Raw genomic sequence first — 27303 nt, 5'->3', positions numbered from 1 at the left:
CACCAAATCAAAGGCTAAATAACTTGGATTAAACTTCCCTTTGGAAAAGAGAGGGAAATAAACTCTTCTGGACTCAAACAGGAGCCTAAGCCAACAAGAACCGGTCATCAGGGACCATCGAGAAAGATTTGTTTTAGTGGTGCTTTCACTGGATGAACGTTTGAGTTATTTTATTTTGCCATATTTTATTCACCAGCAAGGATGATATTGATCAACTGCAGTTCATGTGTATACTGGCAGCTTCAAACAGCTAAACAACCCAAGCTTCAATGTCACATATTAGCTATGTCCTCATATATATTATTAAATATCTTTTATTTCCCTGAAATCCTCAAACTGACGAAACACGCTGCAATACAATTGGCAACAGTGTAAAGCTCTTCTGTATGTGCAGCATATATTATCACAATACTGACATTCCTACAGTTGAAGTTATTTTCTTCTTTCTGCTTTCAGTCCAGGATCCTGGGATTGTACATGCTGATCACTGACACAGCTTACAGAAGAGAGAAGAGCTACTGTTGATGTTACTAACAAACGTCTTTCTTAAAATGAGTCAACATATTTTTAAAAAACAGTCCATCACGCTGTAGCAGTCGTCTGAGTGTTTTATGTAAAGACTTGGTTCACAAATGGTAATTAATACAATCCAGTCAAAACAAGGGATACAAAAAATAATCAACATTTTTTTGTTCAGAATTTGATCTATTGCCCCCTTTTTTTAAATTAATAAACACATTTTTTTATTTACATTTCAGTGCTAAACTTAAACATCAAAGCTAATGGACATTCTGTCCTCGCTGGTGCCGATCTTTTCTTTTTATGTGTATAAAGTAACAAAAATATGCACTTACAAAAATATCACACTCAATTCATTAATTCAGTTTATAGCCTCAAATTCTCAAACCTCCTAGAGATGCAGTTTATACAAAAGAACCCCACGGCATGTTTCACTTTGCCCAGAAACTAAACATGTAAAGTGTGAGGAGAACTGTATTTCACTCCCATGTGTACACTGAGTGTGTGTTGTGGAAGTGACAGTAAATGAAATCTCGAGTTTTATATCAAACAAACTTCTCACTATTGAAGATGTCATGTCTTTTGATCTAGGGTTTGTTTGTTCAGAATGTCCTTGCTTAGAAGTGCATTACCACATGTTGAAGGTACAAAAATGGCAATAATGAACACTAATGGTCGTGCTGCTCTCAAATGATGTAACAACCCGTAACTGCCGAGAGGTAAGAAAATAAATTGAATGCTGTGTGTGACAGCAAATGTTTGGCAGTGCTGGAAATGTGTTTGATCTTTAAAGAGTGGGCCGTAGACGTGCAAAACATCCGTACTGTCCTTAAATGTACTGAATACTGTTGTGACATTCCTCCTTCTGTGTTATGTTGTATTTCACTTCAGTTTATCTAATTGCAAAAAAAAAACCCACATGACAAACAGTTTGTCCCAACAAACACAAACTGTCTGACTGTTTACATGCCAGAAAATCTCAATTCAGTGTAAACAAAATGTAGCGATGTTGAAAAAGAAAAAGAACATTATTCTTTTCTATCAGTTTGGCAAGCTTGTCGTTGCATTCTGAAGTTCTGTTCGCCTGTATACGTTTGTTTTATTCCAGAGAAAATACTGTGCATCAATAGTCAGCAACAACACGGCCTACATCCTGTGCTGCGAGTGCGGCTGCTCCCAAACAACCTAACCATGTATTTGTCAGCATAAATTCATATTTGGTCTACATCTGTAATACATCATAGTGTTAGTTGATTTTGAACTAATGCTTCCTTAATCACATCAATCAGATTATTCACAAGTACGCTTATTCCAGAATCTAAAAGTTAGACTCTATGTGCAGTTTTCTGATACAGCAAAAAAAGTATACTTTTAATAAATCTCTTATCAATAATAACGAGTAATGAGTAAATTAATTCACACAATTCCCTTACAAGTGAGACTCCCTAGGGCTAAAAAAAAAAAACACAAGGAAACTTAGAATAACTACTTTGAAATAAAATAGACATATTCATTAAAGAAATAAGTTAATCTAAAGTACCTTTATACAATCATTTTGTTTGAATAGATCTGCTATAAAATACATATAAGGTGACAACTGTTGCATAGAAATGTCATATTTCTTATTTACTGGAAGTGCAGTAGTTCAGGAGAAAATAAAGTCTTTCAAATGTTTTATCTCCAAAAACAAAAGAGTTCTTTAGAAATGACTGGCTGCACAAGAATTAGTTCAACAATTTAAGGCCAACCTCCCGTCAAATTTCATTTTAAATGTGGCAACAAGTTGAAAAAAAGATCCTACAAACAGGACTGTCCTTGATGTGGGAAGAGAAACAACTCTAACGCTCTGCTGGTTGGCTGGTGGGGGGGGGTAAAATAAAAAATAAAAACTGTCAGTGCAAAAATCTGTGGTCCTTCGTCAGACTTGTTAAAAAAATGCTTGTTCACAAAAATCACAAACTCAATAGTACAACAAACTATGTGACATATGTGCTATGTGCATAGCTAATCAGTGTTTCCTCAATTGAATATTATCTTTATATTATAAGTACTTGTGTATTTCTCGATGTGGTGACATGTTACTTCCCTACATGTCAGTTTTACACCTGAGACAAACTGATCCGTTGTGAGTTGAAACAAGCAGCAGCATTAAGCGGCTTGATTTGTAGTTTTAACAGATCTTAATATTCAATAAATAAAAATAAGTCAACAGACTGTTTAGTGTGATGTTTTGACGTATTATTTTGTAATTTCTTTTATTCCCTTTAATTACCTGAACTTGTTATAGGTCCCTGCTTCACCTCATATTGACATTTTCAGCACTGCAATCACTGTGGTTGTACAATTTTCCCCAAAATCTGCTAGTAAGAAAATACTTCATTCATGTTACCTATTTGTCTTAATGTATTTAAAGAGATACTTCACCCATTTGTATTAAGCTTTGTGTCATTAGAAACCTGGTAGTATTTTTGAATGGTCGTGCATCCCGCCCTCATTTTCCCCTGAGAAATCTTTGTATTTTTAACTCTGAAAAGGAGCTTCCAGTGACGCAAAAAACCTCATTTTGCGTCATCGGAAGCTGTTGTGGTTAGCGGGGTGAAACTACAACGCTAGTTCCTCATATTTTCGACCACTGAAGCTACAGACCAATCACAGATCAGTGGGTGGGAAACTCACTCCCAGAATCGAAACTTCCGCCATATTGCTTTGAAGTTATGCTAACAGGCTCTGTGGAGAAAGCTGATAATGGAGAAAAAATATAAATATAGCGGCGAGATGGCTGCTGCCGACAGGCCGGTCTTCAGTCTAGGCTGCTGCAGCTGCTGGCGGCCGCTGAGTACTGCCCGCCGGGGCCGGCACTTGATTGCTAACATAAGGCCTGCCTGTCGGCGGCGGGGAGGACGAGGAGCCGGGGCCGGCTCGAGCTGGGGCGGACTGGTAGTGTCGGTGCTCTCACTGTTTGTCTATGAACACAGACAGAGTCTGTTTTCTGACAGGAATTTCCAAGATGCCAATTCCTTCAGGAAGAAATCTCGGAATCAGTTGAGGAAACGGCCGTATGTGTGGGAGTGGCCTGCGGTGCTGTGCATTCTGGGATTCATGGATTCATGAGCCAAAAAAGACACTTTCTGCTTTTTCTCAGACAAGAAGGCACCAACTTCAAAATGTAGTTCACATTCCTACTACATGTATGACCAGATGTCAATACAGATTCATGTTTCAACGGGTGAAGTATCCCTTTAAGTATTTAAGTTCTATAAAGTTATGGGATGCCTGAAGTCTAAAAAAGAACCATTATTATTTTCATTTCAATCTTAAGCTATCATCCCTTTTTTCACTTTGAAAACTGAAAGCTTTTCATGGTAAGTGTTTGGTCAGTTTTCTTTGTTTGGAGTGACAGGAGATCCTGACAGAAAGTTGTGAACAGTACACCTTACTGTATGTTTTCATGGATTATTTTTTAAACAAGTGCAATGTTACACCAAAAAGTTTGTGACTTTCAACACAGACTTTGATGATAAAAAACCCGAGCTGATGTATTATTACAAAGTGGAACTATAAAATCTAAAGAACAAATACAACCAAACCCATCAGTGAATATGAAATTCCAGTTCTCTACCATGTCAAGAGGAGGGCGATGCGTTTTCTATCTGAGAATATTATTATTTTTTTTTTATATAAAAGAGAGAACTTTGCCAGGTTTTAACATACCAAATGGAAATCTACCAGATGAGGTGTCAAGGATCACACTCCCCCCCCGCCTTCTACTTGTGTGTCCTCATCGTAGCTCCCAGCGACCTTCTTTTACGTCAGGTTCTACGTGTGAGGCGATGTGTCGTTCCTGGAAGTGCTGATGCCTTTTTTTTTTTTTTTTGTTGTTGACAGTGTTGAGTCTCCCTGGCTGCTCTTATGTAGTCGACTCCTGCTGAATCTGGATGTAGCAGGCCTGCAGCAGATTCATTAAATTATGATTTTAGAAAAATGCAACAAGATTGTAACATGTTTTGAAGCTTTCCAGTCCTTTATTGTAAATGGATTATTTTAAACCGGAGGAGTTGTGTAAAGTTTTGTGAGCATTAAGTGAATGCAATTTCACAATCACAGTGTTGCTTTGGCATCAAATACAGGCAGAATGCCAGCACGTTTTGACAGTTTGTCTGTAATCAGTGGGGCTATGAGTGTGTTTGAGACGGCCTACCCTCAGTGTGGTGAACATCATTCCCAGCTCTCCGTGCTGAACGTTGGAGTCCATCAAGTCGTCTATCAGACTGACCTCGGCTCCCAGGTTCTTAACCCTGTGGAACAGAGCAGCAGAAACACAACGTGTTCAGTCACCATGCGTGAAGTGTCAGCTAATCGTACTCTATGATTGTTAAATAAATACACTAATATAATAGTTCAATGTGTGTCATCAACACTGACAAAAATACATTTAGTTTAACAATAGCTAAATTCAAGTGCAAATGAGATACAGTTGCTTTATAGAGAATAATTACAATGACTTTAAACAATGAATTAATCAAGTTAGAATATGTGCGTGTGTGTGTGTGTGTGTGTGTGTGTGTGTGTGTGTGTGTGTGTGTGTGTGTGTGTGTATTGTAACACACCTAGCCCTGAGCACTACATAGAGGAAGAGGGGCAGCAGGTCATCCATGCACCACAGGAAGTTGTCTTCCAACATTGGTTTTATTTCCTGGGTCAACTCTTCAAATGTGTTCTTGATGACGAGGAGTTTGTCTGACGGAGTGAACGTGGTGCTGCATGTGAAGGGAGACACACATTGTTATTCATTATGATAAAAGAAGTAAACAATCTTGGTAATTTCTTGCTTTTCAGGGTTACACGACACAATTTGAATTACAGGGAAGAGCGTATAGAATCAAAACAAGTAACACCTGCTGTATTTAGATAGTGAGCAGGCCAAGAACTTGTAGAAGTTGTGGATCAGACTCCATCTGACATCGTCATGTCATGTCAAATTCAGTGAAATGATTAATCATGTCATGCCATGTCACACAGACGTTACCTGATTTGTTGGAGTGTCTCTATAGCTGAAACAAAGCAGGCATCTTTACTGCTGGACACAATCTATGATAAAAGTAAAGACGATCATTTAGACAGGGCAACACAAAAGGTTCAACCACAAACTTAAACCTTATGTTGGCATCGTTAGAAAATCTATTACTCGTGTAATATAGTGATAGATGGCTGGAATGACAGCAGGTGAAGGAACTTGTAGTGCAGAAATGAGAAATTATTACTAAAAAAGAAAAAAGTAATTTAAAAAATGAAATCTAACCTGTATTTTCTCTCCCAGAATTGATATCGAGACGGGCCAGAACTTCCTACAGAGGAAAACATTAAAGGAAAAAATGAGGCTTTAAATAAGATCCACATAACACCAATTAGAGACTAAGGGATAAGGATCCTGGACTTAATGCCGGAAATTCACCACGGGGCTGACAGGAAAAATTCCCTTAAAGTCACAGTGAAAAATGTGTTTGTGTTCACACATGCAGATCAACCAACATTTTCAGGAAGTTTTGTGTTCATATGTGAAAACACCACATGTGTGTCTCTGTGCTATAACTGTACACACTCACTTTTGCACACCCAGAAAGCTGAGCAGGGACTGGTCAGGCTGTTTGTTGAGTCTGAGGATGCGCTCCCAGTATCGGGCCTCCTCCTGCTCCTCCTGAAGGGAGTAAAGGGTAAAGAGAGGGGGGTAGAGCTGAGGGAGCAGCAGAGGGAGGAGCAAAGAGGAGCAGCTCACCACCAAAACACCGCTGGAGAAAAAAAGGGAGATGAAGGTTTTATTGAAATACAACCTATGAGTGTGTCCGTGTGTGTTTGTGTGGTTATGTATGGACACTCACCATTGCTCTTCAAAGCTTGAGTTGTGTCTGCTTTCAGATAGAGAGGCAAGGGATCCTGGGATGGCACAGCCGTCAGCAGGTAACCCAGGAAATAAAAACCTGAGGGCAAGTACAATGTGGTTTACTAATTGATTGATTAAAATGTTATTTTATACACAGAATACATCCACATTTTTATAATTAAACTGTTTATTGCTGTTTTGACTGCAGAAGTGTTGCAGCAGTTGCATGCAGGAGCAACATCATGCCCAGCCAAAGACTTTACAAATCAGATTTTAGATTGACAGAAAACCATAAAATGTACAGTGGGTAAAGGTGGAGAGGGTTGATGGAAAGAGAGGGCAGGATGGCTGCACCACTTCAGTCTATTTCTTCCTAGGATACGAAGGTGTTGACTTACAACATGCTCGTCCTGTATATTTCACAGACAGCTTGTCAGCAGCCAGACAGGTAATACACTTTGAGTTTAAAACTGTCTCTTCTGATTTTGTGGTTTTGTTTTGATCTAATCTATCTGTGTGATGACTTGTTAAAACATCGTACATCTGGATATACCTACACTCATATTGTGTCAAATAGAAAACAGAAAAACAAAATGAAAAGATGCATTACAGGACTTCACTAAGATTATCGTGCTCGATGGAGCAACCCACCACCTCACGTGACCAGACAAACAATGAAGCAGTTAAATTTGCGATTATAATGCTTTGTACAGAGAGGAAAAAACATAAAACAAACAAGTTTTGGGTGAAGAAATGTTCGGAGAGGGGCGCTGGTGGTGCAGTGGTTAGTGCGCGCGCCCCATATATGGAGGCTGTAGACCTCCAAGCGGGCGGCTCAGGTTTGAATCCAGCCTGTGGCTCCTTTCCCGCATGTCATTCCCCACTCTCTCTCTCTCTGATTTCCATCTCTATCCACTGTCCTATCTCTACATTAAAGGCACAAAAAGCCCAAAAATAAATCTTTAAAAGAAATAAAAAATGTAAATGTTGAGGGAGACTCGAACAACATGGGCTGTGTATTCTTCAGCAAGAGCTGGATGTCACACTGTAACTGTCATATCATACAGTTGTCCAGTGGGATGCATTCTGCTGCCGGTCACCACTAATTATCACTCACTACTTTCCTTTCTCTCAAGGTTATTTTATAGTCACACACGACTTCTGCCAGACCCTTTCATAACGTAATTGTCAAGATCTTAAATAATAAATATCAAACATGTTTGAAATAAATCGGGGCGTCCCCAACGATCTCAGAGCAGATCGGGGATGTTAAGATTGTATCTATATACGACTCACACTACAAGAATAATCTGGTAAGATAATCGGTTTTGAGCAGCCTTGAGTCGTCAATCCCTGATTGTCGTAGGAATCGTACCTGGTCTGATTATTCTTCAGTCTGAGCCAGACGCCATGCTGCCACAACGCGATAACGCACTGTGAACTCACAGACTAGGAGACTATGTCTATGTCTACTATGACTTGAACACCTACCTCACAATGGCGTAGAAATGTGTAAGGAAGGCCTGAACTTCGTGGACAGCTTGTCTGAGCAGCCTGCGGTTGGAACCCACTCCAATGTAAGTCATCCTAAAAACAGTAACCAACGTCTCCACCAGCCAGCCCAGGGGGTGGTGAGGGGTTTCACATGCCTGCCAAACAAAGATGTGAATATTGAAGCGTTACAGTAAAAACAAATATCACATGAAAGGATCCCAATTACTTTGAAAACAGAACAAGTGATGAACTGCTTTAATTCCACTTGATTAGGGATGTTATTGAGTATAATAAAAATATTGTCAAATCAGACTGCATCAACTGTTAAGTGAGTCCAGGTCATTATCAATCTTTTGTGCATTGTACCTTGAGGAGGTATCTTCGTATGTTGTCATAGTTGGCCATAGTGAACTGTTCTCCATACTGAGGAATAAACTCCAAAGACTCCAATACTTTGCTCTGAGACCTGCTGAGTTTTGGGCTACAAAGACACACACATACATGCACTTAGTGTGGTATGATAGCGTTATATAATGGCCTGTTTGTGTGTGTTTGTATGCTGCTCTGTCTACCTCTGTCTTCGTGCAGTTGATATGGTAACAGCAATGTTCTCCCAGGCTGTAGACCTCTCTCCTCTCCCAGCAGCATCACAGCCGAGCCGACGCCAACATTCATCGAACACGCAGACCCACCGCTGCTCTGCGGCCACCACATACTGACCCAGCCTGCTTCATATGCACACAACATTTTCAAACTCCAAACCAAGAATAATAATAATAAATAATAATAACACGAGACAATACAAACACACTGCTCTGTTTCTTAGTAAGCCCATAAACCCCAAAATAATTTACACAAGAGAGAGGCACACAGCTGAGGATGTTAAAAAAAATGATTAGACTCAAAGAAATGGGTACCAAAAAAAACAGCTTGCTGATGTGGGTGCTGGTTGCTGAACATGAGTGCATCACCATGTTATGTGTGACCAAATTGAACTCACAGCATGCGGCTTCTCTCTCTAGTTTCAGGCTCTTCGTTGGCTGGTTTGGTGTACGTTCCAACCACCTTCAGACCTGTGGTCCACTCTCCACTGAACAGGCCATCCAGGTTGTCACCATTAGCAAGAGATAAAACACCCTAAAGAAGATGATGGGGAGGGTAATGAATGTGTATGAATATATACTTGAAGGATTGTATAAAACGATGATGAACATGGACAAGATACTCATATGAAGAAAAGAATGCTAGAGATGATAAAAAAAAATCACACAAGAAGAGACAAAGATTCATTCTACCTTCCCATTGACAGTCCAGTCATCAGAGAACTCCCCATGGAGAGCTGTGTCATCATCTGACACCAACAGACCTTGGCCCTGATAGAAAAACACAAATGCATCATTAATTGAAACAAACTAAGTCATATTAGGAGGAAGCACTGTCATTGAAGTCATTTTGACCGTCATCTCTTATGTGGGTAACAGAAAAGCAAACAACTCCTCAGTGCTGCTATGCATCAAAGCTATGGCACAAAAAGGTGACTTGATTCACCTTCTGTCATCTAGTTAACTTTAATAGACCTGCCAGAAGTTCAAGAACATTTCAATCTCTGCTGTATACATTCAGTATGAACTTACGCTCATCTTGTTTTCTCTGAAGGTCCCCTCAAAGTAAACACCGTACTGGGTGACCACCACAGCGCTGCCATGCCGCTGCTCGTCCAACCACAGACCCATGTACTTCTCACCTCTGGGAGGAACACATAACAGCAGTGACTCATGACTGTCCTGTCTCTTCTTTGTATATTCACATTCAGTACGGCCAGTTTAACAATGTTGGGATATGTTTGCATAAACACATTTTCAGTTCATTTTAAAGTTGATCATCAAAACAAACTGCTTATTGTTCAATTATTACGGTTCTCTTAAAAGAAAGTGTTCATGCTCAGTCTGGAAAATCTCTGGAAAGAGGTCTTTCAAAAAAACCCTAAACCTCTTTTCTCCCTCTTTCTCCCTCTAGTGCCCCTTGGCACTAGGATGACCCGTTTTAATCCATTCAAAAGCTGCACTCTGTCCTTTGTTAGAAGACATAAAGATGCTGCATTACCCACCCAGGCTCAATGGCCGAGAGACATTGATTAAACTGAGTTCTAGTTCTAGTCTCTGGCTCACACAAAACATTTGAGGAGATGCAGGGACCTTTCTTGGAATACTCTCAGAACCTCCAGTTTACATTAAAGATCCTTTCTTATTGTATAATGTTGCACTGTTTATATTTGTCAATTATACCATGTAGGCCGTTTTTCATTTTCTCTACCCGTCTTCTTTTAATTATATATTTATTGATGAACTTGTTATTGCTGTTTCCTTACTAAATGTTAAAACTGACTTCAACAACAAAAAACAACAATACAATTGAGTTTCCATGGTAACAGGCTAGCACAGAAAGCCCTAAAGGAAAGTTCTCAATGAGAGTGAGAACTACAACAAGTACATCTTTTAACATTTTTGAAATATTACGTTAAAATAAATCTTTCTGGTGGTTTAAACACATTTGTGAAACATACCTTGTGATGTCATCATAGACGCCATAGCCTGTCTTCTTGCCGTGGAGCCACTGGCCAATAAAAACGCCCGAAGACGTCTTGCTCAGCCTCCCCGAATTCAGCATCCCGTAACCGTGTCGCTGCCCTTCACAGAAACAGCCCTCATACACTTCACCACTGGCGTACCTGGGAAGTCCCCACAGAGAAGTGGCCTCAAACAGTATTCATGTTCATCATCAAATCATTCAGGCTTTATTTATAGACTACAGGCAAATACGATCTGTATCTCAAACAGATCTGAGCACAAGAATACACACAGTGTTACTTTGTGATTATCAAATGAAATTGCTGCCATGATGCATTTAATTACTCTGAATTTAAGATTGTTATGCATTTTAAATCTCATTAAAATGTCTCGTGGGTTGGAATTACAAAAGTCAATATTCACGTGTTTAAACACTTTCTTCATGCCATCTGAATGCTATTTAAGCACTTAAAAAAAGAAGACTTAAATTTGAAGTTTGGGCAAATGAAAACACTGACAGGGTTGTGAGTGTATTTCCCCACATGCCACTCAATGATAACTTCACACTGAGATTTTTGATATAGTACTCCATCCCCAGTTTTAGTCAAGTGTTGCTCAAGTGTTGCTGAGATTAAATCACTTCAGACTTCAAATATCCTTTACATGTTTACCTTGGTGTAAAGAAATGTTGAAGATGAACATGACCTCAGTGACTCTGAAATGTTATGTTTTACACCAGTTATTTGAAACCCTCTTCTTGACTTCACTGTTATGAAAAGAAGTATACTGACTTGTACTTGCCGAAGCCATGGATCTTGCCATCTTTCCAGTTTCCTTGGTAGATGTCTGGCTTATTCAGCACTTTGTTGGGTATAATATAATGTCCAAAGCTTTAAAAAAAAAAAAAAAAAAGTACTTCAATGTTTCAACAAAAAGTTTAATCTTACCTGGTAAATCACAATGGCATTAGCTTAAAATGTGACCATCTGGTTTCACTGTTTACGTTCAATGCTGCCAGGACTGAGAGGCCACAACTGTTTTCAGATTGAACTTTCAAATATTTAAACATGTTCTCTTGATCACAGGTCTCCCTAAGGGGGACACAGAGATGTTTCATATTTGGAAAGTACCGGTACTTACCCATCCTCTTGTCCATTCTTGAAGTTCCCACTATAGACCCGTCCATCTGGCCACTTCATGGTACCTCTGTAAAGGCAAATGTCTTTTACAATGAAGCTATTTGAACTGAACCAATTTTACACTAAAGTGGTTGTTAATTAGACAGTACCATGTCGGGTCAACTTGAATCTTAATGCTTATAAAGTCTGAATTGAATAATGTTGGAAATTGCTTGCTCACATCCAGGCTGAACTCATTTACTTGTACACTGTCCCTCTTTGTCCCACAGGCTCCAGTGAGTTGAGCTCCTTTGGTAGGTCTGAAGTCTGTCTAATTTTTTGTTGTTGTCCTATTTGAAAAACTGTACTGGTGTTATAATTGTTGGATACCTAAGGTAGAAGCTGAAAATACTTGTCATGGTACACTGAAGAACACTCAGATGTCCAGGAGAACACACAACACTACTAACACACACACACACACACACACAAATGTTCTTTGTTAAACACATGTCGTAGCAGCACACATGAAAATGAAGCAGGCACACACACACACAAAAGAAGAAGCACAAACTTGCGCTCTAACCTTCCATGCACTCGTCCTGCCAGCCAGGCCCCGGTATACTGAGCATCTTTAAACCATCCCTCTCCAGTGAACACGTAGGAGGCCGTACGAGACATTGCTGTCAACCCTGGTGATGACCCCTGACCTCCACCGCCTACCACCTGATCCATCGCCTGGTTCAGAGATCGCAGCCACTTGTTCTGAAGAGAGAGAGAGAGATATAAAAAGAGAGGGAGAGAGAGACACACACACAGAGAGACAGAAAGAGAGATAACAAGTGAGCATTTTTTAAGAAAAAATGGCAACGTGGGAAAGAAACTATGGTTCAAATATATCAAGAAAATAAATAAATCGGTGTTGATTAATTGGTGTGTAAGCATATGCTGAGAGGAAGACAGTCTATCAATATAAATGTCTTTTTAAATGTATTTATTTTTTTAATGGAAGAACAGCTAGGTGTGAAATAAAAACATTTTTTTAATTTTTTTATCCACTTTACTCAAAGAGAATACATTCGTTGGCATTTCTGGGAACGTTTTTTTTAGTGCCAGTTAGGTGGATAGTAAGGGCTGTTGTTTATTTTATTCCTGCAGCTGATGCCATAAGACAGAAATAAAAAGTTGTAGCTTATATTGTTCATCAATCAGATTCGTTCCACTCTTTCAATGAAACATCAAGATAGAGTCAATAACTCTTTCATAAAAAACTAAATCTGGACTTACACAAAAGTAATGCTGCTCAGTCATCACTTCTGGGCCTCCATACTCTGTTTGCATTTTGATCAAATTTGATGTTTTGGTTGACTCAGAACGTTTCTGTGCAGGGAGGGATTGAGTTTCCTCCAGCCAATGACAGCATGCTGGTGAGTTTGGGAGTGCAGATACATCTCAGCGATTGGGAGCCTTTTAAACTGGCAAACATTGTGGACGGACCGGCCAAAATAGCGACGCGGATAAAATAAATAAGTGTTCCAAAATGAAGGTGAACCTAGGGTTGACTCTTACCCGTGGACGAAGAGTTAGCCTGCTTTCTGTTAGACAGACTGGTGCCAAACACCATAGTGAGCTTGTGCTTGATTGCTAAATAATCCGCTTTTCCATTTCAACAAATGTAATACTCTCAGGTAGGCTCAATCCGAATTTTTCATCTACAAGCTGTTAAGAACATGGCCCCTGACTCTGGTCCCCAATAATACAAAGACTTTGTCAACTTTAAGTCAGAAACACCATGATTGATCACAATATTTCATCAAGTAAGCTTGTATTCTTTTCTCAAGTTGAAGCTTCAGCTTAAGCCTCAAGCTAAGTAAAGTGGGTGATAAATGTATGAATAATAAATGTACCTTCTCCTGAGGTGTCGAGGCTACCAGGGTGAAACTCTCCTCTGGACATGTGATTTTGATCGCATAGCTGTAGACACAAACACAACAATAAACTTTACCTGAATGAAATCTACCATACTTTCACCAATCAATCAATCAATCTTTATTTGTAGAGCACCTCTACTTTATTATATTATTTACAAATTTACAAATAACAATTCAGTCTTTTAAAAGTGCTACAATCACAGGAACAAGGTAGCAGTTCTGTTGAGATAAATGTGTGTGCTTATAATAGATTACTTTGATTTGGAAACTGTCTTAAAATCCTTCTTTTAAAAAAAATAAAAATCATATAAAAGATCTTATTGTAAGATGTTATTATTATTATTATTATTATTATTAAAAGAGTGGGTTGGCCAAGTTTACACTGATGTTATGTTTGCTGTTTTCTTCATCCACCTCAACTAAAAAACAACGACCTGATGTGGATATTCTGAGTGTTTGTATCAAAAGCCAGGACTCTAACATCTCCCTACATACTTGTATGTTACATGTTACATTACTGCAAACATGAGTGAGATGTCTTGTCTTATTCATATTATTATTGTCAATAACATTAATGGCTCACTGATTTTACAGTCACATCCACATGTTTTCACTAGTCACACTACTTTTGTCATTCAGTTTGGATTGGACAAAGCAACACACTCACAGTCCACTGCTGTCGTCTGTGACCGGTTTCACCCACAGACAGGTCAGAGGATAGACGTGATGTGTGGAGAACTGCAGATAAAAGGCAGATCAAAAGATTGTGTATTTTATCAAGACATCTCTGCATGCACAGCACAGTCATACCTCTCACTTTAGATAGAATCAAACTTTCTGAGATGAACGTGAGCAGACAAGAGATTTAAAAAAGGACCTTTTGATAGTCACTATAGTTTCATCCTACTTCTGTTCACAACACATTTTATGTTTTATTTAGTGTAAGAGACATGCAGAGTGCAAGATTAACAATTAGCCAGGAGTCTCGTCATGCAGAACACAGTGAATAAACCCAAAACCAAAAGAGAGGAAAAGTTTAATCACTCTCTGTGATAACACACCACACCAAACAGGGGAAGACAAACTATATGACTGGTGGGAAACATGTTAACACTAAAATAAACACAAACTAGAGGACAGAGAAAGAGACATATTTGTTCTGCTTTAGGAATAACAGAGTTGTCAAAGAGCTGGCAATGTTTCCTTTGGATCAGATGCTTCTGAAAGCCAGGATGTAGCGGTGAGTTGCAGCCCTTCACAAGCATCTTTTAGGCTCCAAGCTACTGCCTCTATAACCTCGTCTAGTTGTACCACTGACACATCTAAACCGATACCCACATACACTGCATCCTGTTTGTAGCAGAATAAGCCACCAGGACAACATGAAAACATTTTTTTAACACAGGACAACATTAATGTTAACATAAAATCAATTTTACACCTGAACACTTAAACAACTTACTAGATCATACTAACCTATATAAATATAAATCTGTGTATGTGTGTGTGTGTGTACTACATGTTTTAACCAGCAGAGGGCTCTATCTGCTTTTGACTTCTCTTTGGCTTCTCCTTATGTGAAACACTAAAAATATTAATAACACATGCTTGCACCTAAACATGCATTGGTGTTTTAAGGGTTTGAGCTGATGATTCACATATTTACAGCCAGTTTTAATGATCCAACTTTTCAAAAATGTGAATTAAAGAGTATATAAGTTACAAAAACTTGAGAAGATATGGTGTCTTTCAAAAGCTTTCTGCTCTTCAATGCCAGAAACACAGGATCCAACACTGTTTATTTAGAGTTGTGCCACATACAGTATGCATTTATTTGATTTAGGGTTCAAATTCTTCTTAAAAAAAGAGTGTCAGTGTCACTTTATATAAAGACAAAAATGCATTTTTATTAGTAACTATAAAACTTAAAAATTCAAAAGTATTTATTTTATTCATAAAGATGAATAATGAACAGTTATGTGCCTTTCTCATGTCTATATAAACATTAGAAATGTATGAATAATTCTGATCATATCAAGTCAACCCATTATCAGAATAAGTATCATACTGTGAGTTGAGTGCTATCCTACCTGGCAGACAGTTTCCCTGAGCTTGGATTTCTCAGGGAAACAGAAACCTTTAACAACCCTTTAAAAATAAAGTCCTGTGTTAAAATATATTTTTTACATGTTTTGTCATTGAAAACGTATCTGTAATAAAAGATAGACCCTGAATGCTGCTGCAGTGCAAAGCTCAGTGCAGTTCAACAGGTTGGCAGGTTGGAGAGGGAATAAGGTAACTAATGTCTGGTATACTCACAAGGCTCTGTGAGGGAATGGCACCCTGGATGATTGAAAGACACATTGAATACAAACTTTATCTGCAAATATGGAAGACTTCTAGTAGCAGCAGGAAGACAGAGCTGAACACAAAAACCCTGTGGAAGCTTTGTCTGGTATTAAGACAGAACAATTACCTGTCTTTTGTATTTGAAAAAAGACTTCTGTCGAGATTCTCATGGAATTCTATTACTTATAAATCAAACATATCATTTTGCCTAAAGTGCACAGCTAATGAGGTCGTCTGCATTTGTTTACCTGTGTGTGCACCAGAGCGTCATTGAACAGCATGAACCAGTGGTTAGAGAACCGCCCAGCATTCTGCAGAGTCAGGGATCTGTTGCTGCTCTCACACACCACACGACGTTTTGGGAGACGCAGAACCTCCTGATGAATAAATATATACATTATGTTTAAAAAACAATGCAAGTTCTGAACTGCTTACAAAACACAATATTATTAAAGAGCTGCCAGATAAGTGTAATATAGACAATGTAAGCTTCATGAAATATTACAATGACTAAAACATAGACAGGAATGAGTCATACCTCGGCCTCTACTTCACCTAGACAACAGTGGAAGAGACCACAGCGTGTGTAGCGTGTATCTAAGTGTAAGCTCCTGGCAGCAATCACTTCTACGTCTTATACTTAAGTTGCAATTCTTACATTTTTTAAGAATATTTTTTAAATAAATTCTAACCATAAGGGGTGTTTGTTGACAAAGGACATGTCTGATAGTGTGTCATAATGTGTATGAATGTATGTTTAAGCATTTATGCTTATGGTGGAGAGGTTGGAGGGGCCGAAGGAGCTGGGGTTCGAACCCCTGACCTTCTAGCTGAGAGACGACTGACTCTAGCTGCCACAATACGGGGATTGAATGTTTTGCAAATCATTAAAAAAAAAAAAAGAAATTATATTTTACACTATGTCCTAAATTTTTTAAATTAGGGGTTGTTTTTTTTCTCTGAATTGACAATCAGCCCATTGTTATATAAGGCCTCAGCTAGCAGGTAACCAGATGACTTGCTGGCTGAAGCCTGGTCATGAAGCAGGTGTTTACACACGTCCCTGTCCAGGGCAAACAGCTCTCCTTGAGAAATGAATGTCTGATCTTAAAGGAGCACATAGACATTCATGTTTAGTAAATTTATGTTTTCCTATATCCTCTGATCAGGAACGCTGTCATCCCTGGGTGGTGAAATACACCATGTATGTCACAAACACAGTAACCTAACTAAAACTCTTCCAGCTGTTTCTCATCTACACAGTTGAGTGGTATATTGTTAAAATAAGTCAAGACAGAGTCGTGCTCACAGTAGTTTTTCCTGGATGGCTCTTCCAGAAGAGGAGGGTGACTTCAGCCTCTTTTTTCCTCCGGGTCAGTGACAAAGACAGGGATTCATACTGACTACAGCCCTGATGGAGGGACTGATACTCAGCAGTTAACTGCAGGAGAGGAAGCAAAGGTGAGAAATGGTTCAGCTGTTCATTTTTAATACTAGAACAAATGTTGATCACCTTACCAGTTCAACACAGCCATTATACTCAAATACATTGTCAAAAGTATCAACAAAAGTACTTTTGAAAAAGTACCAAAGCCTAAAAAGGACAAAATTCAGAATTACCCCAGCTAGGACGGGAGGGTGAAGAGAAAGAGTGACAACATCAAACATGTAGCAGAGATATGTCCTCTTTAAATTAAATGTATTTTTAATGCTAAATGTTTCATATCAATAGGTTTGTTTTCTCTAGTTGGGTTAGGGTTAGGGTTTTTTAAATATGATGTAATATATAAGATACTTATATTTAAAAACCTGGTTATGCCATATTGCTATCAAGCTGCTATCAAGAAACATGTCGTGAAAAATGCAGCCTAATACTCAAGCCAACACAAAAACAGAAATATGTTGAAACATATCCAAATTGAGTCAACCATGTGAAACAAAAAACAATCAAAAACAGAGAAGGAACATCAAAAGAGTGTTCAAGGGGAAAATAGAGAAAGACGCACAATGACACAGGAGAGAGTTTAGCCTCACCACATCATAACAAGCTGCCAGTTTGAGCAGAACTCGGTTGTAGTGGTGGAGCTGCTGCAGAGGCCAGTATAACAGTGAAACCAGATCAACATCCCCGCTGACGGACTGGTCTGATACACACAGCTGAGCCAGCATGGTCTGCTGAGAGCCTAAACACTCACTGAACAGAAACAAACACAGTTTGTTTGGATTTTTGTCATCCAAATCTTCTTTTCAATCGGCAATCGTTCGATTTTTTTCTTCTGCTGAACATGATGTGATACACTGCTGCTCCAGCCCCTTACACTAGCACTTGTTAATGTCTCATTCATGTACATTGTTAGGATAAAACCAAGTTAGGTATTTAAGTTCTTGCTGTTTTTGCTTTATTTCCATTGTTAACAGTCTTGCACCAAAACACCAAGTCAAATTCCCTGTATGTGTAAATGCACTTGGCAATAAAAAACTATTCTGATTCTGATTCTAAGGTAGGCCAACACCTTAAAGGAAGAATATCAGATTTTTCACACTTAAATGTAGCAGAAATCAAGTATATCCTCTGAAAATAACTCTGTGAGTCATGACTGTCTACAATGAGTGTGACACCCGAGTCCCACTGTCTGTGATGCTTTCTGAGCCGTAGCTACACTTCGTTTACATCGCCGGGACGGCCGGCTCATCCCCTTGCGTATAAAAGTTGTTTAATTGAGGGACTAGAGAAAAGAAGAATCTACTGGATCAAAAAGTCGCATATTCTTCCTTTTAGTGAAACATAAACGAAAAATAATCAAGCTTACCGAGAGAGTTTTTGTAGTGAGTGGAATCCACCCATCACCTGGAAGTCCCCGACTGAAGAACAGTACCTGAAGGCACAACAAAAAAGAGTTATAATGAGTAGTCATTTCAAATCGCCAACTGTATGCACCGTTAAAACTGAATTATTAATTTTTTTCTGATTCAATTTTATTTGCCACCTTTGTTGTTTTGAGTCATGACACCATGTAACAGATATTCATGGCAATAAAACCAAATTCTGGATTTGGTTAATAAATACAAATTGTACACAGAAATGTGATGCTGTGGAGTACAGATACAGCAGGCTATGAGGAATAAAATAACTGGTAATTAAACAAACTTTATATGGAACTGTAAACTGCTAGAGTAAATCAATAATATATTGAACCTTTGAAACAGTTTGTGTTGTATGAGAGAATTGTAGTTTCTGTGAGAAAAATTGTGAGATAATTTAAGGAGAATTAAAGTGAACACAGTGAAGAATAAAGAAAAACAGACAAAGGGTCTATAGGCATACTAAAGAGGTCAACAAAAAAAAGTAAAAAAAACCTAATTAAGTGAAAGTGTTATAGTTGCAATTAATAAAACACAAAAATATATGGGTATAAAAAAACAAAAGTGAACTTACTCTTTATAAATGTCCACAAAGTGCTCGGTGTGTGTCAGCAGAAGAAGAGAAGTGACATCCTGTCTTTGCACATTATGTAGGAAGTAGCTGAGTGATGTTGAATGGCGGGCGATCAGGACGCTCAGACGAATGAAACTCTCACAGAGAGAGAAGAAGAGATGAGTGCATGGCTCACTTAGCGATGGAATGACACTCTCTGTGGAGGGAGAGTGCACAAACATTCACTTTAACAGCACTAATAAGTTGATGAAATCATGCCTATACATCATTTTATTTACATTAAAGATAAAAAATATTCAAACTCTTATATTCAAAACCACTGCTGAACAACCGCTGAGGTGGTGAAGCAGAGTTGACACGGTCATATATTTGGGGAAAGGAGCCAGTTAGAAAAGCTCTGACCTCTGTTGCGTAGTGGTGTGAGGAGGAGCTTCCTGGTGTTGCTCAACCAGCAGAAGAACTGTCTCTCTCTGGAGGCTAGCTCATGGATGGCTGAAATAAAACCCATCACGTTCTGGTCTGCCAACGCTGCACAGCTTGGACCACCACAACACACACTGCCAATGTAACCCATCTATAAACACAGACATACCCAAAAGAAAGAGGTTAAGGGTATGTGTTATTTAGTCTAAGTTAGTCATACAACGACTATATAGGAATGTTAGTTCTCTTTCAGTCCAGCATGTTTTACTTTTTCCTCGTTGCTCTTAATGTTTTTTGATATTTCGTTGCTTAACTTGATTTTCACTCTTTGTATGTCAACCCAATTAAAAAGAGTTAGCTGAAATGGACTGCTGCATGTATGTGCTATCTGATCTCAGATATCTATTGACGACACAGATGTAACTATTTAAGCATACCATAGAGCAATATGTAAAAGTCAATATCCTCCAGTGTTGCTCCACCCATCTAACTCACTGACTGTTCTGATTAAAATGACAAACCTCCATGCAAAAGGGCAACAGGGTGGGTCTGACGGTGTAATTCTCTGCCTTGTTGGGTGACCTCTGGCATGACCTTTGACCTTTGTGGGACATATCCTGCTGCACTGAGAGAAGCTGCTGACCGCAGTACAACAGGACAGGCTGGACACAGTCTCCATCAGCCAAGAGGAGGGAGTGACTCTGACCAGCTGATATGTCCCAAACTCGAAGACCATCAGACAGCTACAGTTGGCGGGTTGGGACAAAACACATTACGCCATTAGGACATTTACAGGCATTAGTGTAATCTGAAATAATACATGAAATACAATACAAGGACATTAAGGACATTAAGATATAAATCAAGAAAACCCCTAACATTGCAATATGGTGAATTGTTTGCACTAATGACTGAAAAAAAACAAATAAGAGTCAAGAATGACTTATTCTGTACCTTAGTGAGTTGAGGAACAGTGACAGGACTGTTGACATGACCGAGCTGTCCACACATGTTGCTGCCCCATGAGTACACCTGCAAAATACAAGATTATGGTTAAGACAAGGCCTTTGAGCATGTGCCTGTGTGTGTTCTGTGTCTGTTACCTGACAGTGAGCAGTGAGAGCCAAGGAATGGTGTGAGCCAGCAGCCACTTTGATTACCTCCTCACCAATCATAGACTTGACACATAAAGGCTGGAGTCTAAACACAAAAGCACAAGCACACACACACAAGCTCATTTTAGATGTATCTGTCAACTTAGTAATAGTAATTGATTCTTAAAATATTTACAGTTAAGCAATGGGATTTTAACCACAATACCTTCTTGATTAAAAAAATACAATTTTAATTAGATGTCAAATCTAATGTTTTGAGTTAATTTTGAGGAAATTGATGTAACTTTTGCTATTATTGTAAAAGAGTTTTTTGCGTGTTTATGAGGCCAGACCTGGCAAGTTGATCTCCGTGGCCCAGTTGCCCCTCAGACCCGCGGCCCCAGCTCCACACTTCAGTCTCCAGAGATGGAAGCCCGTCTCCAGCATCCTCCGGAGCTGCAGCCTGGCACCGACAAACAGAGGATGGTATGCAGGCACAAGGCCTGTGTCGTCTTGGAGACCCTTAAAGAAAAATCATGTCACCTTATGATTAACCCCAGATAACAGTTCTGTCAATAAACTGAACAATCACCTGTAAATTACATGCATATTGAAAAGTGTAAATAAGCATCATCTATAATATGGAACAACAGCCAACAGAGACTACAAATAACAGAGTAGCTGCCGGCAGAGAGCTGTGTGAGTCTGACAAGGTGAGGTGAGCAGGCACGGAATAGAAAATACGTACATGTTACCTCCTGTCAAATAGTTTAATACTATCTCAAAAGGAATGTTATTATCTCAAGATAAGCACGACAGGCCTGTCACGTGTGATCTTGACTTTTATAACATTTGAATTTGAGCTGATAAGATAAAGCTTTGGAGAACACATGGTCAGTGTGCCAAACTAGGTGACAAACAGAGGCTGAGCTATCGGTTGCTTCTGTTTGAGATAACATTTATACTCTTCTTTCCTGTAGGTCAGGCTGCAACTTCACAGAGGAACGCAATTTAGTGATTCTGCAGATTTTGATAATGACTGGTACCAAGTGACGGATGCACGTTTCAGTCTTTGGGGTCACAGTTAGCATGTTGGACAACATAACTCATTTTGTTTAGGCAGCTGCGTAGCCCGCTAAAACCTCCATAGTAGTATGACGTCAATATTAGGTGAGTATTTAATAAACATTAGGTGTTGCTGTCCTCTCCATTTGACCTGTTTGCCTGTTGTTGCTGTGGTTTCCTGTACTCTGCTGAGAGCTTCACATTTAAGGAGTAATAATTATTGTGGGAAATGCAATAAGTTTGCTTTAAAGCAAAGATTAAGATAATAATTAAATCATCATTATGTACCTTTGCCCTTAATATGAAGATGTGGCCAACAGCCTTACTAAAACTAGAGGGACAAAGGTAGCCTGGCTCTGTCCAAAGAATGAAAGGCTAGCTACAGCATATATGCTTTAAAGATTTTGCGCAAAATACTTAGTATAGTTGTAGTAGTAGTATATAGTAGTTAAGCTGATAACCTCCTTAATACTTTGGGCTCATATATCAATATTCCAATCTTGTCCTGGCAAGAGAGAAAATTTGCTGAAAGTTCTGTCCACTTGTTCACACACGACCATTCCTACCACGAGTGGGTATTCCAGGCAGGGAGCGTCTTCTGCTTGCAGCCTTCCCCTTCTGATTGATATTCGTGAGACTTGAGCTCTTCTGCCCCTGCAGTCCCTGCTTCTCTCCAGCAAGAAAAAGGCGAACTTCTTCCAAACACACTGGTGAGGAGGAGTACGGTATGGAACTGCTGCTGTAGGATTTGAGATCAGAGACGCAGATACACTGTGGGTGAGAATCATCTTGGTGTGTGGATTGTGCATCTCCATTCTTCAAATACCTCCAATAACATTCTTCCTTTACACCATGATTGAGCATAATGTGATGGGAAATAACTTAAATAACATTGGGATCATGACAACAATAGCAGGGATAATGTTCTTTCAAATATTTGAGCAGCAACTTTGACCTTTCTTTAATTACTTTTGGGCCTTTTTTCCTTTATTATATTTAACAGCTGAAGAGAGACAGAAAATGTTGGGATGAGAGAGAGTGGGGGGATAACATGCAGCAAAGGGCAGAGATCCGATTTGAATCAACGGCCGCTGTGAGCCTCCGTACATGGGGCACTTGACATAACCGCTATGGTCTCTGGAGCCCCTACATTTAATACACTTGATTAATCCAGAGGGGATTGAACTTTCACTCTGTTATTGTGAGACCAGCTCGGGGGCTGCACAGGGACTGGTGACCTGAGCGAATGAAGATTCAGTGCCTTTTTCAAGGATACCTACTACCTCTGCAGGACTCAGTTAATAGACTGCCACCTCTCCAGCAAGCAGTCCCAAATTTCCCACTTGGCCAATACCAGGATCTGAACCGACTACCCACCAGTTCCCTACCCAAGTCCTTACAGACTGAGCTGCTGCTGCCCCATGTTTCTCTACAACACTGATTAATTGCACTAGCTAACATTCTGGACCCAATAAGGTACTTAAATGATAGTCAATCCAAAAGTCCTACCTGTTGGTTTGGCTTTTAACTTGTAGGTCTTCTTTGAAACTGGAAGTCAATAGATCAGTGGATGGAGTTGAAGAAACACAGCTGTCATCTGGAGAGAATAATGGGGGAGGGGGAGGAGGGGGAGGATAAGAATTAAAAAAACAAAGTATAAGAATAAAATATAAAGCAGGCAAAGCAAGCTCAGAGAAGTCACAAATAGCAGCAAACAAAAACATTACTATAAATACAATTAACATGTCTGAATTTCTAACCTGAAGTGTAACTGCTCAGTGAGTCGGTGTCTCCTGGCCCTGTAATGTGGTCCCATGAGTAACTTGAGTTTTTCTGGAGCTCCATTCCTTCAAGGAGAGAGGTGTCCTTATTCCCGCTCCAGACTGGCAGGGAGCTAGACAAGCGGCTGCCGTCTACTTCAGTGAGAGGGTCAAAGTGCTCATGGGGCTTAAGCTGGCTGTAAGGGCTACTGCTAGCTGTCCTTGCACCATGTTGAGGCTTAAGTCTGGGGCTGCTTCTCCTTGGAGGGGTCTAGAATTGCAAACCAGAAGGGGTGTCAACACACAACAAAGACTATCAAATTGGCAAATATATTTCTAGAGAGCAACAATATGACGGCTGAAAAGCTAATGAGCTAATAGATCAAAGACATGACTCCCTCATGCTTTCTACAGCTTATCGGAAATGTTGTATCCTCTGGTAGGACATGGCACTGTGGACACCCTAACACACATTTTTTTTTTCCCTTCTTTATGTTATTTTTGGACTTTGCTCACCTCGCCTGACAGCTCCACCCCCAGGGGACAGTAGTGACTAGTGTCAGCTGCCAATAACTCGTCCCTCTCTGTCACAAAGGACTGAGTTGACTGGCCCTGCTCCCCTTTCTCAGGATTCAGGGTGTTGTAGTTCTTTGGAGTTAAACTACGAACCAGGGCCAGGCTGTGGTATGCTCCACAAGCCACCTGTGAGATATGAGACATGATATGAGTTTTTCTGGAAACAGAACTAAGTATTTTTGGTTATTTTTGATAAGAAGTCAAGGTATCTTAAAAGGTAAACTACCTGAAGTACATGTCTGCCTGCCAAGTGCTCCACCTATGTAATAGCATAAATATGATTAGTGAATCCATATGTACAGATTTGACAAGTGCAAAACAGAAAATTCACCCTCTTTGTGATGTTCTAAATTCATTCAAAATGGTTTTATTCACAAAAGAAAAAGACAGCCCTAATACCCATGCACACAGCATTCATACACTAATGCTGTCAAACTATTAGAATACTAATCGCAACTCATCTCTAAATTATTGCAATTTTGTACTGCCTTAAGCTGAGAGTACTTTACTTGCTGTTTGAATTCAAACCTGCTTTTAAAGGAAACATCAACATGTGACTGCAGGAGCTAGGAAACAAACCCCTGACCCCCCCTGTTGAGAGTCAACTGACTATACCACTGAACTACAGCTGTAAGGGGTCTATATAGGTCACGCAGGGTTACCAGATATTCAAAAAAGATTTTTCTTCATTTCTTGGAGCGTGATTTCCAATAACCATTTAGGTATGAGAAGATGGGAATTCATTTACAAAGTAATAGTCAAGTTTGTGAGGTTCCCCAATAAGCAGATTTATGGATCCAGTTGGAAGTTAAAACCCACTAGTTTTCATTACATCACAGAAGTCAGGCGAGAAAACTCACCTTCTGTGGTTTCCATACAGGGAAAGTACTGGTGACCAGGCCAAGCTGGCAGCCACTTCCCCACGCCCACAGCTCATTCTGAGCTGACAGAGCAAGACTGTGCTCCCGTCCAAAGGCCAGATCCACCACCTTAACCACAGCTGGAGGAATGACCTCACTATCCACCACAGGGACATGGCAAGGCTCTGAAACTGATACAAGATACAAGAATAAAAGAAGGGATTGATGCTCTAAGCAAAGAATAATAGTCATATGTTGGTGGGATGGAGAGAAAAACAGAGGGCGAATAAGAATAAAAGAAGGGCGAGGAGTAAGGCTGTAGCAGTGAAGGGGTGATTCGGGTGGCTTAATAGGAATTGTCACACCACATCCTTTTTTTATTGAGCAAATCTATTGGTCAGTGTTAGAAAACTGGCGGCCCCTGTCCCCCAACAATAAGATAGTTTTGATTGTGACTTTCATTTATTTTAATGATTTCTTAACAGCAACTCCAAGACAATCAGTGACAGACATAACAACAGTAACAGTTTGCGAGCAGCACAATAGTGTTTTTTAAAAACCTTCACAATACAGTATGGCTACAGAATATATTATGTTACGAGAGAGAGAGAGAGAGAGAGAGAGAGAGAGAGAGAGAGAGAGAGAGAGAGAGAGAGAGAGAGCGCTGACAAGCTGCACAGACATTGACAATGTCCAGACTTCACTGAGCACACAGATTTGTAAACTGTGTTCACAGATTTCCAGTACAAATCTGTGCCCACAGTTTACAAAACGGTCCTCTCAGATTGGAGTTTCATGTTCACGGAAGACTTGTGTAAATCAGTGTAGTGATGAAAGATACAACAGAAAACTCAAAGTACTTGGTCTCCGATTCTCGGATTTTCAAACAGAGTTATATTTTTTTCTTCTAGGCCACTAGCCACACAACAAAACTCCTGTTTTAAAGTTTCCCTTGTGACTCCGTTATCACAACCTCGTGTGGGTTAGGGTTAGGCTTGTTATCAAGACGCAGCGAAAACAAGAGAGAAAAATCCCATCAGCATCAGATAGAGAAAGAGAGAGAGAGAGAGAGAGAAAGATGGGAGATCCCAGTTTTCATATTAAGTACTAAGCGTGTTATGTATTCTGTAGCCAAATCGTCCTGTGCAGTTTAAAAATAATAAACACTGTCTTATACTTTTTTTGAAGGCGAAAGGCTAAAGAGGAGGTGATTCTGGTGATATCTGTTGCTGTCGTGACGGTGCTTTGATTCAGCACATGGCGTTGCCAACTGTTTCAAGAACTGGCCGCAAACTGTTCCATGGTGAAAATATTTGTGTTTGTCGCTGATTGTCATGGCATTGTTGTTTTAAAAAAAACAATTAAATAATTAAAAGTCACAATTAAAATAATCTTGTGGGTCAGATACGATTTGCGTAATTGAGAGCTCAAATTTAATATGTTTCCAGGGGACTTGTTAATGCATATTTTATAAATTGCCTCATCTAACAAAGCTGATTCTCATTTTTCATTTGGCTGCAAGCTGAAACGTTCCCAAAGGGGTGAAGTCTTAGTTTCCGTATACATGAGGTGGAGTGAGGCAATACTATCCAGCTGCAGCCCCCGAGTAGAAGCCCCTGGTGTGAAAAAAGTCCCTGGCTTGACATAAGAACCTGACCTGACAATCATGACTTACTGTACTGATTAGAAACGTCAAGGATAATACATACTGAAAATCAGAAGTAGAAGAAGGTAATTCATTTTTGCGACAGCTTTAGTGAGGAGATTTGAAGTTAACCAACCTGTGATGTTTGATGTGTTCTCTGATGCTGCACAACTCTTAGTCAGGCCACACTGTCCTGCAGTGTTCTCCCCCCACATATAGATGTTGCCCTGGTCACTTAAGGCTCCGCAATGGAAGCCACCAGCAGCCACACGGACCATTGTCTTTCCCAGCAATGAGACCTCCAGCACAGGAGCAGTCACTGGTACACTTAGATCCCTCCAAAACAGCTCACCAAAAGAATACACCAGACCACCTGCTAGACAGCAACGACTGAGTAACAGCACACATTGCTTTGTGTAACAAGGACTTTAAATCTTAAAAAAAAAAAAAGCTTTCACGAATCAGAAGGAGAAATAAAACTTTAGACAATTGAACAGCCTTTGCATACATTTTGTTTACTTTAGCATTTGAATACCACCGTGATAATAAACTAACTTAAATAACTCCTGTTGGCACTGAAGAGCTTTT

The 27303-nt window shown here is 39.6% G+C and overlaps 1 protein-coding gene across 3 annotated transcripts in view; it reads right to left on the bottom strand.

Annotated features, from left to right (window-relative positions):
• Nucleotides 1–594: 594 nt before the first annotated feature.
• LOC109989374 (alsin-like) overlaps nt 595–27303 on the bottom strand; it is a 29588-nt gene continuing 2879 nt past the window's right edge. The window contains exons 4-40 of one of the 3 annotated variants that reach the window (XM_029278726.2): nt 26852–27088; nt 25071–25261; nt 24437–24469; nt 24151–24336; nt 23635–23905; nt 23384–23471; nt 22441–22613; nt 21163–21331; nt 20819–20915; nt 20670–20747; nt 20237–20458; nt 19695–19866; nt 19293–19488; nt 18667–18732; nt 17891–18050; nt 17166–17297; nt 16105–16233; nt 15827–15850; nt 14175–14245; nt 13484–13550; nt 12163–12341; nt 11599–11664; nt 11250–11348; nt 10455–10619; nt 9526–9637; nt 9187–9264; nt 8892–9028; nt 8464–8619; nt 8258–8372; nt 7889–8046; nt 6396–6494; nt 6123–6305; nt 5819–5864; nt 5546–5607; nt 5127–5276; nt 4718–4814; nt 595–4465 (exon numbers count right to left, since the gene is read on the bottom strand). In XM_029278726.2, coding sequence (XP_029134559.2) covers nt 4427–4465; nt 4718–4814; nt 5127–5276; nt 5546–5607; nt 5819–5864; nt 6123–6305; nt 6396–6494; nt 7889–8046; nt 8258–8372; nt 8464–8619; nt 8892–9028; nt 9187–9264; nt 9526–9637; nt 10455–10619; nt 11250–11348; nt 11599–11664; nt 12163–12341; nt 13484–13550; nt 14175–14245; nt 15827–15850; nt 16105–16233; nt 17166–17297; nt 17891–18050; nt 18667–18732; nt 19293–19488; nt 19695–19866; nt 20237–20458; nt 20670–20747; nt 20819–20915; nt 21163–21331; nt 22441–22613; nt 23384–23471; nt 23635–23905; nt 24151–24336; nt 24437–24469; nt 25071–25261; nt 26852–27088 — 4703 coding nt within the window. In that variant the 3' untranslated portion in view covers nt 595–4426. The remainder of the gene's footprint in view (nt 4466–4717; nt 4815–5126; nt 5277–5545; nt 5608–5818; nt 5865–6122; nt 6306–6395; nt 6495–7888; nt 8047–8257; nt 8373–8463; nt 8620–8891; nt 9029–9186; nt 9265–9525; nt 9638–10454; nt 10620–11249; nt 11349–11598; nt 11665–12162; nt 12342–13483; nt 13551–14174; nt 14246–15826; nt 15851–16104; nt 16234–17165; nt 17298–17890; nt 18051–18666; nt 18733–19292; nt 19489–19694; nt 19867–20236; nt 20459–20669; nt 20748–20818; nt 20916–21162; nt 21332–22440; nt 22614–23383; nt 23472–23634; nt 23906–24150; nt 24337–24436; nt 24470–25070; nt 25262–26851; nt 27089–27303) is intronic. The other 2 variants (XM_029278725.2, XM_065962231.1) reach the window with 2 other exon arrangements.

The sequence above is a fragment of the Labrus bergylta genome, chromosome 13 (assembly GCF_963930695.1).
Source record: "Labrus bergylta chromosome 13, fLabBer1.1, whole genome shotgun sequence".
Taxonomy (NCBI): Eukaryota; Metazoa; Chordata; class Actinopteri; order Labriformes; family Labridae; genus Labrus; species Labrus bergylta.
This window is presented reverse-complemented; position numbering and strand designations above follow the sequence as displayed.